The 14392-nt window shown below is 46.5% G+C and overlaps 1 protein-coding gene across 2 annotated transcripts in view; it reads left to right on the forward strand.

Annotated features, from left to right (window-relative positions):
- The first annotated feature begins 9408 nt into the window (after positions 1 to 9408).
- The window catches only part of Slc22a23 (solute carrier family 22 member 23), a 153627-nt gene continuing 148643 nt past the window's right edge, over positions 9409 to 14392 (forward strand). The window contains exon 1 of one of the 2 annotated variants that reach the window (XM_041632924.1): positions 9409 to 10540. In XM_041632924.1, coding sequence (XP_041488858.1) covers positions 9902 to 10540 — 639 coding nt within the window. In that variant the 5' untranslated portion in view covers positions 9409 to 9901. The remainder of the gene's footprint in view (positions 10541 to 14392) is intronic. The other variant, XM_041632925.1, reaches the window with a different exon arrangement.

Raw genomic sequence — 14392 nt, forward strand, 5'->3', positions numbered from 1 at the left:
GACTTCAGAGGTGCACACACACCATCAAGCTGAGCATTTGAATCATGTATATGAAACATACATCAATTAACTTGTGGGATTAAATGTATTTCCCTTCAGTTCCCCCCTCTTTCTTTTAGACTTATTTGATATATTGATGTTTTGCCTGCATGTATGTCTGTGTTCCACATGCATACTTGGGACCTACAGAGGTCAGAAGAGGGTGCCCTGGAGCTGAAGTTATAGATGGTTGTGACCCCTCACTATATCTATCTATCTATCTATCTATCTATCTATCTATCTATCTATCTGAAATCAAACCTAGATTCTCTGCAAGAGCAACATGTGCTCGTAACCACTGAACCATCTCTGAAGCCATTGGATTTTTCCCTTTGAAAACTTGTGCTGTCTATAAGATAACCAACTTCAAATTCATCTCACACTATCAAAGGTTTCTGACTGTGGCTGTTTGCCCTTGACCCCTCTGCATCTGTGCAAAGCAGCAAATCCTGGTGGGGAAGGGTGGAAGAGAAGGTTGCTCACCTGACAGTGCCCAATAAACAGGGAGATGATGGACAGGAGGAGGCTGATGAAAAGAATCTGTCAAAGGCCATTCACCTAGAAGCTACAGCCTGCTCTACAGCATTACCCAGTATCTTTCAAGGGGATGCCCCAGTGACCCCACTTCTTTCCACTTTGCCCTACTCTCTAATGGTTCACAACATTCCAGAAGGGCCATAGACTAGAGATGAAGGCTTTAACATTAGCCTTGGGGAGCTTTCCAGATCTAAATTATAGCAATTACTGGAAGTAAATTGCCTTGTGGGAAGGCCATCCACCATCCGGACACATAGATCTTACACATTTTTGGACATGCCTTTATCTTCTCCTCCTCTGGTCTTTCACTCCCATTATTCCTCTGACTTGTAAGGTACTGTGCCCTCTTCCCTGCAAAAATACTGTCATTCCATCTTCCCTACTTTCCTTCCTCCCTCCTTTCCTCCCTCCCTTCTTCCCTCCTTCCTTCCTTCCTCCTTCCATCATTGATCAAATACTTCTGAATCAGGCCCTGTGACATGAAATAGAGCTACAGAGGGAGACAAATCAGGGGTTCTATCCTTTAGGAACATATTCCAGAAAGTGGAGTTTTACTCAAATGTGGATAGATTTATATCCACAGGGTTTTTGTGGATGGTTAAAAGACTCTGTCACAGAGCGTTCACCTGGAGGCTACAAATTGCTTTGTCACACTAACTAGAAAAATGGGCTGGTGCTTCTGTACCCATGAATTTTGCAGCTTCCCCAGAGGTTAACTTTAAAGAAATGGAATCACTGAGGAGCTTGACAAGGTAGGGGAAGCTCCAATAAACAAAAGAAAACCTTGGTTTAAATGTGTGTTCAGAGCCGAGTATGGTGATACACTCTTGTAATTCTGGCACTCTAGAAGCTGAGGCAGAAGGATAAAGAGTTCAAGGTCATCCTCAGCTACATAGTGAGTTCCAGGTTATCCTGGGCTGCACAAGACCGGAGACCTGACTCAAACAAACAAACAAATGAATACATAATCAAACAAAGCAAATGTACACCTAAGTTTATGGTAAAAATGTGATAGAATATGGAAACACAAAGGGAAATGGAACAAGACAGACTTCAAAGTTGCTACTCCTAAGTCTCCAGGTTAGGAACCAACCGAGGAAGTATTTGCAGGATTTTCTAGCAAGCCTGGATCTTCAATTGTTTTCCTCCCCTTATTTCCCACAGTGTTCCTGGCAGGAAGTCACTCTGTGCAGCTCACCCTCAAAGAGAGGAGTCATGTTCCACTTCCTTGACAGCCGAGCATCTCCCTAAGTTATAATTCTTATGCGTTAGCGACCAGCTCTTCCATTTTCATTAAGTCATTAATTTCACTAATTTTGAAGTGAACATACAAAGTAATATTTCATTTCTATATTTTCATACACGGATACCATTATTGTTTTGTTCTTTCTCATCTTTTCCCCCTTGTACCCGCTTTCTCCCTCTCCCCGATGAGTTCCCTCCCCCTTCTGCTTCCTTGCTACTTGTATGTCGTCATTCTTTCTTCCCCTCTCCTATCCCCCACTTAAGATCGTTCCTTCCTCCTTACTTTCATAACATGCACACACACACACACACACACACACACACACACAGAGATGCATGTGTAACTCTAAAACTAGACTGTGGATATGGGAGAAAATGTGGTCCTTGTCTTTCTGGGTCTGGCCTATTTCATTGAACATAATGATCTCCAGTTCTATCCAATTTTCCTGCAAATGTCATGATTTCATTTGTCTTAATGAAGAGATAAAATAATTTTCTGTATATGGATTATGTACACCCATTCATCTGTCGATGGGCGTGTGGGCTGTCTCTGTTTCTTAGCTGTTCTGACCAGAATGGCTGTAAACACAAGTGTGCAAACATCTCTGTGTGTGTTGTCAGTCATTTATTTATGATACATATTTATTTGATCCCTTCTTTTTCTCAGTATACATTCACAGCTATGCTATGCTCTGGGCTGTCATTCTATGGGATTGACTGCTCTCATTGCTCAAGAGCTCAAGCATTTCTCTTATCAGCTCTCTCAGTCAGTGCCCGTGTCTCTGTGATTTACTCCCGTGAATACATGGGTTAAGTGTGGAGCGTATGCACAACCTCCCTGCTTCCTTGCACTCCCCGATTTTGTATATGGCTCCTTCAGTGGAGAGTGGTATTAGACACTTACATTTTGAATGCTAGATGACTTTGTTGGTATTATTGTAATGAATTGCCTTATTGATAGAAAAAGTATTCTCAGAGTTCAAAAATTTGGTTTCATTTTTTTTTTAAAAAAAATTCACTAACATGACCTATGGAGCTGGTTCAGCAGTGTAAAGCACTGAATGTTTGGCTCTCACCACCCACATGGCGGTTCACAAGCATCTGTAACTCCAATACCAGGAGAGCTGATGCCTTTGGAACTCTATGGGGACTGCATGCTTGTGATGCATACACATACACATAACATATAATAAGGATGCATTTTTAAAATTCATTAAAATATCTTAATGACTTTACACACCTACAGTTTTCGCAACAGAACCAACAGAATTTAATTAGAAACCCTGTAAGAAGATCCACAGTTTAGGCTGGGAACAGTAAGCATACACTGTGTGATAGATTTCCGTTGCTCTTTTAAAATAGTGGAGAGGAATCAGCTAAATGGAGGAAGCTTTGTGTCAGCTTGCTTCTTAGAGGTTTTGGTCCATAATTGCTTGGTTCCATTGTGTGTGGGTCTGATGTGAACTAGTCCATTATGACAGAAGTGTGTGGAAGAGAAAACCTGGCACCTCTTGGCTTCCGGAAAGACAGGAGAAGAAATGCCAACTTCTATATTTGCATACTCTTCCAGGGCCACCCCAGTACCCTACTTCCTCCAACTAAGACACAGGGCCTGGGCCTGAAGTCTCCACATTCTAATGGTTCCTTAAGTTATGCGTTCATAATTGGGTTAATCCATGACTGACCACCCCCTAAGAGCCTGCCTCTCAATACTGATGCCCTGGGGATGAAGTCTTCAACACTCTAGCTTCAGGGGGACATTTACTATCCGCATAGCTTATTTTTCAACCCAAGAAAAGTTTATGATTTATGACTAACCAAGTTATGTAATCAGCACCATTGCATGTAAAACTTTGATCTAGGGCTGAAGTGGCTCAGTGGTAGTATACTCACCTAGGCTGCTCCAGATCCTAGGCACCACCTCCAGCATTTCCAAGAGAAAAAAACTTATTTTTTTGCCTAGTGCCATGGATATTATTTTCTGTCTAAACTGTGGGCCATCTTAGAGGGTTGTATTTATTCATTTAGTCAGTTACTTAGCTAGTTCTTTTTTTTTTCCCCTGAGATGTGGTTTCTCTGTGTAGCCCTAGCTTTCCTGGGACTCATTCTGAGACAAGGTTGCCCTTGAACTCAGAAATCCACCTGCCTCTGCCTCCCAAGTGCTCTTAGAGGATTTTAAATTAAATGTTATTATTTCTATTGCAAAAACTATAAACATAAATGGGTAAAGCCACTAAGATGGCATGCCCTTACAGTTGAAACTACTCAGGAGGCTAAAAAAGCCAAAGGATTATGAGTTCAATGCTAACCTGGGTTACAAGGTCTCTGTTTCTAAAATGAATAAACAGGGGCTGGAGAGATGGCTCAGTGGTTAACAGTATTGCCTGCTCTTCTAAAGGTCCTGAGTTCAATTCCCAGCAACCACATGGTGGCTCACAACCATCTGTAATGAGGTCTGGTGCCCTCTTCTGGCCTGCAGGCATACACACAGACAGAATATTGTGTACATAATAAATAAATAAATACTAAAATGAATAAACAAATACATAAAGTTTATATTAAAAACAACAAAAATACATTGGGTAAAGCATGTAGTTTCATAAGGTATATTCTGGGTCTATAGTGCATCGGTATTTTAGGGGTATTGATTATCTTTCTGTACGTTCTAGTCATTGTAAAACAAAGTATTTACTGACCTTTGATTTGACTAGGAAAATCCAGACCACCTGCTGGGTTTTCTTTATTTGAATTCCAGTAGGAAGAGATACATACAAAGGGCTGTTTAAAGAACATTCTTTACCCATCTTAGGAAGTGAAAATTCCTTGCCCTAAATCTGTTACTTGAACTGTCCTTCCCCAAAGTCTGCACGGCAGTGATAATCTATACATTGTTCACTCATAGCCAAAACCTAGTGTTCACTCTAGAAGCCAGGTTCAGGGTGTGTCTCCTCAAACAGAAGGTGGCTGTTCTGGTGCTAGAGCGAGGCATTGACAGCTTCTCTGTAAGGCCCGGTCCGGCAACCACTCTTGTATTTTCCTTCTCCAACAGCTGCCCCCGTAAATGCAACAGATTGCTTACCAACCAAAAAACCAACACCAAGTTCCACATACATTTGATAGGAGAACTTTTTAACTCAGTAAAAGAGTTTGAAATTAAGGGTTTTTGCTTTTGTTGCTCTTGTATTTTGTTTGTTTGTGTGCTTTTGTTATTCTTTGGTTTTGGAGACATGGTGTCTCTGTACAGCATTAGCCATCCTGGAACTTGCTCTATGGACCAGGCTGGTCTCAAACTCACAGAGATCCGCCTGCCTCTGCCTGCCAAGTGATGGGATTAAAGGCGTGCACCACCATCCACCCAGTTTGAAATTAAGTTTTAACCAAGCTTTTGAAAGCAGTTGGGCCCTGCTGATCCCAATGGCAGTGGAGTAGCTTTTTATGTGGAAGACTTCATAATTTTCTTGTGATTTGTGGCCAGGAAGGATAAATTTGGTTTGCGGTAGACAAGCAGGTGGCTTCTCCAGGTATTCCCTGCAGCTTTCCTTAGAAGAGATTGTGTGACATTTTTATTACTTCTGCTGCCAGAGAATGGAAGTAGCTTTTTCATTCTGATTTATGATAGGTTTTGTAAATGTCAAGTTCCTTGTTAAAGAGTAAGAGTTGACAATCCAGAAGCCAAAGGATGATAAAAAATAATGTTTGAATACTATATACACAGCTATAGCTGTGAGTTGCTTCACATCACCATAAGGGAACAGTCTCGGAAAACAAGGCAGCCTATCTTTCAAGCAAGTATCTGATGGGAAGAAATGAAGCTGCCATAAAACAAAAGACGATGCAGTTTATGATCTGCCCACCTATAATTCAAATATAAAGAAAATGAACAGCCAAGCAGAAACAATCTGCAATCCATTTAGTATGACATGGTTTCTGATCCACGTTAGTTAACTCTGACACCAATTCCTTGGGATTAACTTTCAAAATTGGGTGTCCCTCAATTTTAGAAGCAAGTCAAAAATCATTTTTTTTGTTCTCCTGCTATCTCCAAGCAGAGCGGGATGTGGGGGTGAAGGAGACTCTTCCTAGTATATTGCTAACTAGGTTGCATTATATTTTTATATTTTCCTTTTCTCGGTTTGGGAGAATTGCAAAGTGATAGATTACTTAAGAGAGCGTCAAAGGAAGCAAGGATGACTCCGCTTCTTGACGACGACATTGCACCCAGGAAGCTAATACGAATTAGGGTCATGAACTCAGATGTAGATGCTTCCTGACCCAGATGATGACATGCGTGTGTACCAGGCAGGAATAAAGACAAGCTGGGGAACATTTTCCTACTATTTCAAAGGAGCATGGCCCCACAAATATGGGTAAGGAGAGGACCAGACTTCTGCTGTGCTGAGAGAATTCCCAAACACATTCAGTTCTTCCATTTTGAAATGCTGGAGCAATGTTTTTGGAAAACCTGCGGGCTGCACTTTATCTGCAAGCCAATGACAACTTCATATGATAACCATTATCATAATCCATTAACCACAGTAGCTCACAAGGCCTGCAATTGTCAAGTGCATCTGAATTCTCATGTTGGCGCAGCAGAGCACTATGTTTGAGAGATTAAACAAATTTGAAAAGGTTGCTTAATGACTTAAGACTCAAAGTAAAGCCAGTTGTTGATCTGAATAGATGGAATCATCAGATGATCACAGCTGGGTGCACTCTGTCATTTGACAAGTATGCACAGAGACTCTCAGGAGTGCCAGGCCCTGCTATCATAGCTCCCAGGAATGCAGCTGAGTAAGGGAACCACAAGGTGCTTCCATTCTGGAGGTGGAAGGTAACAAAATCAGTAGGCAGGCAAGACAAACAGTCGGTAATAGCAAAGGCCACGCAGAAGATTAAGGACCGGGCTGTTGCTGGCAGGTGTCTTTTGGGCTTCTCTATATGAGCGAAGTGGCCTTTAAATACTCACCTTGGTGGCCTTCTTCCACTCTGGAATGTCAATTCCACTTTACTCCTTTTGTTCTAGGGCTCATCAAGAGGTCATGTGTGATGCTTTTTAATAAACAGAAGGCCAGTTTATTTTAAATTAGTTACATTTTAATCTTCTTGACTAGATTTGGGAGAAATGTTGCTCCAAAGGGGATTTAGGGAAACCCCTAATCTAATCAGTAACTTAATCACAATGCCTGGGTTAAGGCCGCTGCCGCCGCCGCTGCTGCTGCTGCTGCTGCTGAATTCCAAACATTTGGTGTTGGTTTAGTTATGTTTCCTCTTTAGAGGGCACCATTTTTTCCATCTGTCTCCAAAATCTCAGAATACATCATTTGAAGATTGTTGCTACCCTTTGGAATAAAACAAAGAGCCTCAAAATGAAGGTCCTTCAGGGCCAGGGCTGCACCCACCTAAAAGCATACCTTAATAAACAGCTCTTCTTAAAAAGGCAAACAGACTTCATTTTACAGTGCTTACTTTCTGTAAGGATCTAAACTTTATTTCATTGTATATATTTAATGTATATAGGATGCTTTGATACATACATATGTAGCAAAGCCAATACTAGTCAAAGTATCTGTCATTCCATTCAAACAAACATCTCAGTAAACTCTTCTAACCCTGCAGGTTGGAAGGAAAGAGCACTGGAAGTTAGATGACTAAGGCTCTGAAATCGGCCATTTGTTAGGCATCTAACTTCACCTCAGCCCTGGATTTGAGGTTTGAACGACGGTGGATCTCAAAGCAAGCCCCTCCAAAGTCCCCTGTGGTTATTGTTTCAATTAGACAAGCCATTATCAAAATCAATGGCTTTGTTTTGCAATAAGTTATAAAGCATCAAATAGAGTCCTAGTGAGCAGATGGGTAAAGAAGTAGACCTCAAGCAGGATTCCTTTGAAAGAATCAGCACTAAAGGGGAAGGAAAGAAAGCCTGGCCTGCTACATTTCAATTCAGATAAGAAAATGTAGGTTGTGTGTAATGGGTGAAGCCAGTAATAAATGTCTAACATTCATTGGGTGCTGACTCTCTGTTCTGCTCAGTATTTCTGAAGTATTAGCTCTTCAAGTGAGGAGGAGGGGAAGAAAAGTTAAACTAATAAGGTAAAATTGAAAATAAAAAGAACATTATCATATTATTGGCAGGGTGCATTGTCACTCCCAACTGATCTTTTAAAATAATACTTTATTAGATTATAATCAAAGTGATGGGTATCATAATGACATTCTCATTCAAATATGCCATTAAATATGCTGAAGTTTCCAGACTGGGTTCCCCAGACCTTTAGTGTCTTCTGAAGCCTGTCTCTTCTGCCTGTTGTTATCTAATCTCCCTTGCCCAGCAACTTAGGAGAGTTTCCAGTAGGGTCCCCCAAAGTCCAGCCCTCTGGCAGTCGTCAGAAATAGTTCTCTCCGAGTGCCAGAATTTCAGCAGTAAGTACATGTTGCCTGGAACGTTGAGCTGCATGTGTTTTTTTTTTTAATGTCTAGCACTAAATTATACAACATGCAGCTGAGCAAATAATGGAGAAGCTTAAAGAATGCTTTCCATACGTGTACTAGAAGGCTATGCTTTTAGTAAGCGAATGCATGTTTCTCTTTTTCCCTGTGCTAAATACGACTAGAGATAGATTGCTCCATTTAAGATTTCCATTAATTCCATTAATAAACTTCTCAGGATATGAAATGTCTCCAGAATATAGTGAAGCTAGGATGAAAGCCACATAATTCTCATCGGTGTCAGGCCCCGTGCGCAGGAGAAAATATGCTAATGCGGCCCTTTGCCGCAGGGTTGGTGTTATTTATATAGTGCTGGCTGGGCAAGGCTGCCGCTGGAGTCCAGAGCGCCAAGAGCATTTGGATCTCCTGTGAGGTGTAGATGTGTGTGCGCCTGTGCACACAGCGTTGGAATTGTGAATCCGAGACCTTGTGGAGGGGGTGGGGCAAGCCGCCCTCATTCACATCTGTGTCGTGTGTGTGTGTCTCTTGTTGAGGGTATAACCTTCCAGCACTGTGTTTATTTGACATTCATTTTGAAGCACGGAAAGAAATGGCGATTTGGGATGGGTTCTGCAGTGGGTCGAGTGTGACCCAGCGTTGTGAAGAACTGATAACCTAAAATTGGCAAATACGCACCCTTGCCTCTGCTCCCTAGCCATAAAAAGCACCCTTATTTGAGTCTGGGGAAAGCACAGAGGGTTGTTTTAGAAGGCAGGCAATCCTCGGGTTCAGGACCAGGAGTGGGGTGCCAGCCACCGGGCACCTCGAAAACGAACAGAGGTCACGGAGAGCCGGTGTGCTCGGGGTGGGGTCCCTTGTGTTTGTGGGACTCGAGATTGGAAGACGACCTTGTCCCCTCGCTTGCCCCCCCCCTCCAGCGCCGACTCCGTGGGGACCCCCGCCCGCCGCCGGAGATCCTCCGGCGGCCGGGGTGTCCCTCTCCCCGCCCTTGCGTCTGTCCAGGCGGCGGCGGCGGCGCGGCTCGGCTAGAGGGGGCGCTCGCGCTCAGGAGCGGCGCAGCAGGTGCCGCGGTTACCTCCACCTCGGCGGGGGGAGAGGGGGCGGGCCGGGGCGGGAGGCGGAGGCCGGTTTGGTGAGCCGAGAGCGCGGCCGGCTCCGCAGGCTGGCTGCGAGCTCGCGGCTTCCGGGAGCGCCCCAAGTCTGTGGAGGACCTCCCAGCCCGCAGCCGCCGGCGACCCCGGCACAACGCGCCTCGGCGTCCGCAGGGCCGCGAGTCGCAACAAGGGCGCGGGTCCGGCGCGGTACCGCCTCCTCCTCTTCTCCAGCCGGCTCGCAGCAGCGGAGAGCTTCGGAGCTCGGCGGGCACCCGGGCCGCGGTGCGGATGAGCCGCAGCGGCTGAGGACTCGACCGGCCTCTGCCGGGCGCCCGAGCGGGGCCGCAGCGCCCAGGGCGCGGGTGTGCGCGGGTGACATGGGGACGGCCTGACTCTCGCTGGGCCCGGAGCTCTCTCTCCGGCCGCGGGCCCTCCTCGGCGGCGGCAGCTGCGGGCGCCCGGCCCGGTGCGCTGTGCCCGGGCGCCCGCCGAGCTCCGCCGCGCTCTATGCGCCTCTGCGGGAGCCGCGGGCCCTGGCCATGGCGATAGACCGGCGGCGCGACGCGGCGGGTAGCGGTGCCGGACGGCAGCCGGCCCCGGCCGAGGAGAACGGGTCCCTGCCGCCCGGGGACGCGGCGGCCTCGGCGCCCCTCGGAGGACGCGCGGGCTCCAGCGGCAGCGCGGAGATCCAGCCGCTGCCGGCGCTGCACCCAAGCGGCGGCCCGCACTCGAGCTGCTGCGCGGCGGCAGCCGCCCCGAGCCTCCTGTTGCTGGACTACGATGGCTCGGTGCTGCCTTTCCTTGGGGGCCTGGGCGGCGGCTACCAGAAGACCCTGGTGGTGCTCACCTGGATCCCGGCGCTGTTCATTGGCTTCAGCCAGTTCTCGGACTCCTTCCTCCTGGACCAGCCCAACTTCTGGTGCAGCGGGGCCGGCAAAGGCACCGAGCTAGCGGGTGCCACTGTCACCGGCCGGTGGGGCGACATGGGCAATTGGACCAGTCCCCCAGTCACCCCTTTCTCCACTGCTGCCTGGGGGACCGCGAGCAACCGAAGCAACAACAGCGACACGCCACCCCTCCCGTCCCCTCCAGGCAAGGGGAACAACGATTCAAATTGCGACTGCCACGCTTGGGACTACGGCATCCGCACTGGCCTCGTCCAGAACGTGGTCAGCAAGGTAAGGGCCACGACCGCCGCGTCCCCGCGTTCTTCTCGTGAACCCTTTTCTTCCGACCTCGGTTGCCTCTGCTCTGCGCTCCATCTCTCTTTCTCTGCAGATCTAGGTCCGAGCCTACCCAGCTGAGGAGCCCGAAATGCTAGCCTGTTTACTCACAATCCCGCATTGACTGGGCTCCCTGCTGTCCCCCAAAGGAGATGCTCTTACTTGGATGTGAAGCCCAAGACTGTTTGCCGCCCTCTGCGGTGCCCGTGACGCTGCATCCGCTTCCAAGGGACCGATATAGCCTTTTCTAATTTCCACCCAAACTCTTTCCCAGTGCACATATGGAAAGGGCGCCCCTCCCCCAAAAGGTTCAACTCCTTTCCTGGATCTTGCTAGGTGTTAGACTCACTGATGGCTCCGCAGCGGCCCTGGAAGACTCCGTCCCTCTTCTATATCTGCTCCTTAGAGCCAGGCCATAGCTATGTTCTTTCCGCGGGCCGCCTGCCCCTGTTGTCTCCCACGAAGAACTAACTATCCATAAAAAATAGTGTTCTATTCTCGGATGTTCTTTCTGGCATACCTCAGCCTTCCCACACGTGCCCTGAACCGATTAAAGCCAGTTAAAGAAATGAAGTTATAGACAAAGAAGCCGAGCCCTTTGAAAAGTTGCCTTATTACCCCACCCCATCCCAACTATGCGTTGTCCTTTTCAGAGATCTGACTATAGAGTTCAATGTCAGGGTGTTTCCGCAAATGTTTTCTTAGGACTTCAGTCAATAGCCCCATAGCATAGGAAGGATGTGGGAAACCTGCCTGGTGTCATCGCAGCCCCTGTGGAGCAACTGATCTCTGGTCTGAGGCATTAAGACCTGGTGAGCTGGTCCCTAGTACCCGCTTTGTCCTCCCTGTTCCTTGTAGAGGTCCTGCATCGGGTGTAATATAGCAGGAGTGTTCTGTGAGGGATAGATGCCACCCTAAGCATGGGCAGTAGGTAGTGTTAGACCTTAGATACCTATATTGTTTAGTTTTTTTTTTGGCCTGTAGGAAATAGTGAATGCCACCTTGTCAAGTGATTTATGAAGCATTTGTAGTTTCTGTCCCCTTTGCATTTTGAACAGTGCAGTTAGAAATGGGGCAGTTCTGAGCAGTTGGAAACACTTTGCCTGAACGTGAGAGTGGATTTGGACAGTTTATAAATTGTCTGTGTGGAGTCCATCCCCACAACCAGTGTGTGTTAGTAAACAGTTGTAGTTCATGGATGTGTAAGACGAAACTCTTACATCATCATAATCATTTTTTAATCTTGTATCAACCTGGCCAGAAGCACTGGGTCCTGTGGGAACTGTCTGGCATAGTGATCCCTCTGCTCTGCGAGATAATTGGGAAGGTCTCCTAGTATGTCTCATCTTGACTCATCCCCCACAGCCTCTCCCTTCTCTAACCCATCCCCATTCACGAAGGGCAATATTGCTCTCCCCCTCTCTTCTTCATCTTCTCTTTGCTTAGCAGCAGAGACAATTTTCATAACGGCAACTATTTTAAATCGCCAACTATTTTAAATCACCAGGTATGCCTGTCAGAGTAAGGATTTGGCAACACTGCTGAGTATTTTTAGCCCCTTTCTGGAATAAAGCAAGAATAATGGATTGAAAGGGTAAGTTGGAAGTTGGGAAAGCAGACCAGTACTCTACCGGTGGGGGCCAGGAGACAGCTATCATCCTGCCAGGCCTGGTGTGAAGCAAGACCAGAAATAGTTCCCGAAAACAGACTATATAGAGGCATATTGGAAAGCTGGGCAAGTTTTTAAAATTAGCACTCAGGAAGGGCTCCGCGCGGAGGGGAGGAGTGCCTGACAACACATGGCAGTCACATGTTGTGGACAAGATGACAGTAAGGAGTGAAGGCCTGGGCACAGTAATTAGAGGCATACTTTGCTCATACTGTAAAGGCTAGGAAGGACATCTTGATTTTCACAGATGAGTCTGCTCAGGTAGAGGACTGCCTTGCCGCCATGTTCTGTTCTGTAACAATTCTGGAAAGAGTGGTTCCAGCGCAGTTTGGCATGAAAGGTGCCCTTTCCCTCTGCTGACTGTGCTCCATGGACCAGTGTAAGATCCGTACTGTGATGCTGCGGCCTTGTACACAGTAGACAGAAGAAGCCTTTACCTGTTGTCCGTGTGGAGACGTTGTGCACTATCAGCCATAGGCTGTCCAGCTGTCAGCATGGCTCCTAGGCAGGTGTGCTCGTGAAACAGCCTGGTCCCCCCAGCGCTGGTTGTTGGTTGGGAAGAGATAACACGATTGCTACCTTCATACCTGATGTTGGAAGAGAAAAGCTCCAGGATGTTGAATGAAGTGGTTCCCCTGGAATCTGAGCTACACCCCTGGCATGCACTTACTACCTCATTTTAAACAGCTCCACAAATGGGGCTCTGTCCCTAGCAGGCCAGCCTGCCCTTCCTGGTAAAGAAACGTGAACTTTGATGAGTTATACTTAAGTTCTCTCATGCCAACCTGAAGCTCCTTCCTGAGAATGCTTTTTTCCGTCATAGAAAGCATATTTGTCCCTTCCTTCCTCTCTCCCTCCCTCCCTCCCTCCCTCCCTCCCTCTCTCCCTTCTTGTTGTCTTGTTTTGTTTTGTTTTCAGACAGGGACTCACTCTGTAGACCAGGCTGATCTTGAACTCAAAGAGATCCACTTTCCTCTGTCTCCCAAGGGCTGGAATTAAAGGTCTGCACCAGTATGTCTGGCTTTATTTAGCAGTTTCTTACCTGGCTGAAGCATGTCTGCCTACTTCAGCTCTTCCACTCATAACAAAATCAGCCATATTTACTACGGCACAGAAAATATGCCTCTTAAACGTGGTACCATTACACAAACAAGTAGGCACTGCATGATCTACCCCAAAAGAGAGATGGATGGATGCCTTGCCTTCACTAATGGAGCCTGTGGTGGCTGCACCATCACCTTTAGCAGATATGACATACTTCTGTCTAAAGACTGTGGACTCTGGGCCACCCTGCTTTATCTAGTAGGCTGTGTTCAGCGAACACTTTTCTGTTTCTACTCAGATAGCATGAAATACAGTTCCAGTTTCTTCTAAGTCATTTTGAGTGTTAAGATCTCTCCTCTTGGTGTCTTTATTGTTTTTGCTTTTAGTGAGACAGGGTTTCTCTGTACAGCCCTGGCTGTCCTGGAACTTGATTTGTAGACCTCATACTCACAGAGATCCACTTGCCTCTGCCTCCTGAACACTTAGATTAAAGGCCTGCATCACCACGCCCAGTTATCTTTATTGTTTTCATCATTTGACTTGATCCTTGCATTTGTTACACACACACACACACACACACACACACACATCAGAATTTTCACCCTAGATTCTCCAGTTCCTTCAAAATGATGGTGGTGGTGATGTTGGCACCACCTTTATTTTGTGTGTCTCTTTCTAGTTTCTGGAGCATTTTACATGAATTACTTCCTTTGATTAAGAATAGTAACCCAAGGCCAATCTCAACATAGCAACATCGCTGATTATGAACACATACTGGAGTAGTTCCTCATAGGAAGCAGGTATCCAACCAACTTCCTTATCTCCATCCTGGCATTTTATACTTCTGCTCTGCTGGGCTGAGCCGGCAGTGCCTTCCGGATGAATCAAACAAATCCCTCTCCCAGCGCAGCAGGCTTGAGGTTCTGAAGATGCCTCTGGAGTAAACTCCCTTCTTCATTTTCTGTGCTGCAGCCCAAAGTTTCTCATGCTGCTGAGATTTTAATAAAAATTATTTCAATTAAAAGGAAAAAAATTAGCTCCATGACTGTAAAAGTGTTGCTCTTAATGGCTGACACAACTCATCCCGTGTTGTT

Source organism: Microtus oregoni, unplaced genomic scaffold, assembly GCF_018167655.1.
Source record: "Microtus oregoni isolate MIOR12 unplaced genomic scaffold, Mior012 000042F_ref0000377, whole genome shotgun sequence".
Taxonomy (NCBI): domain Eukaryota; kingdom Metazoa; phylum Chordata; class Mammalia; order Rodentia; family Cricetidae; genus Microtus; species Microtus oregoni.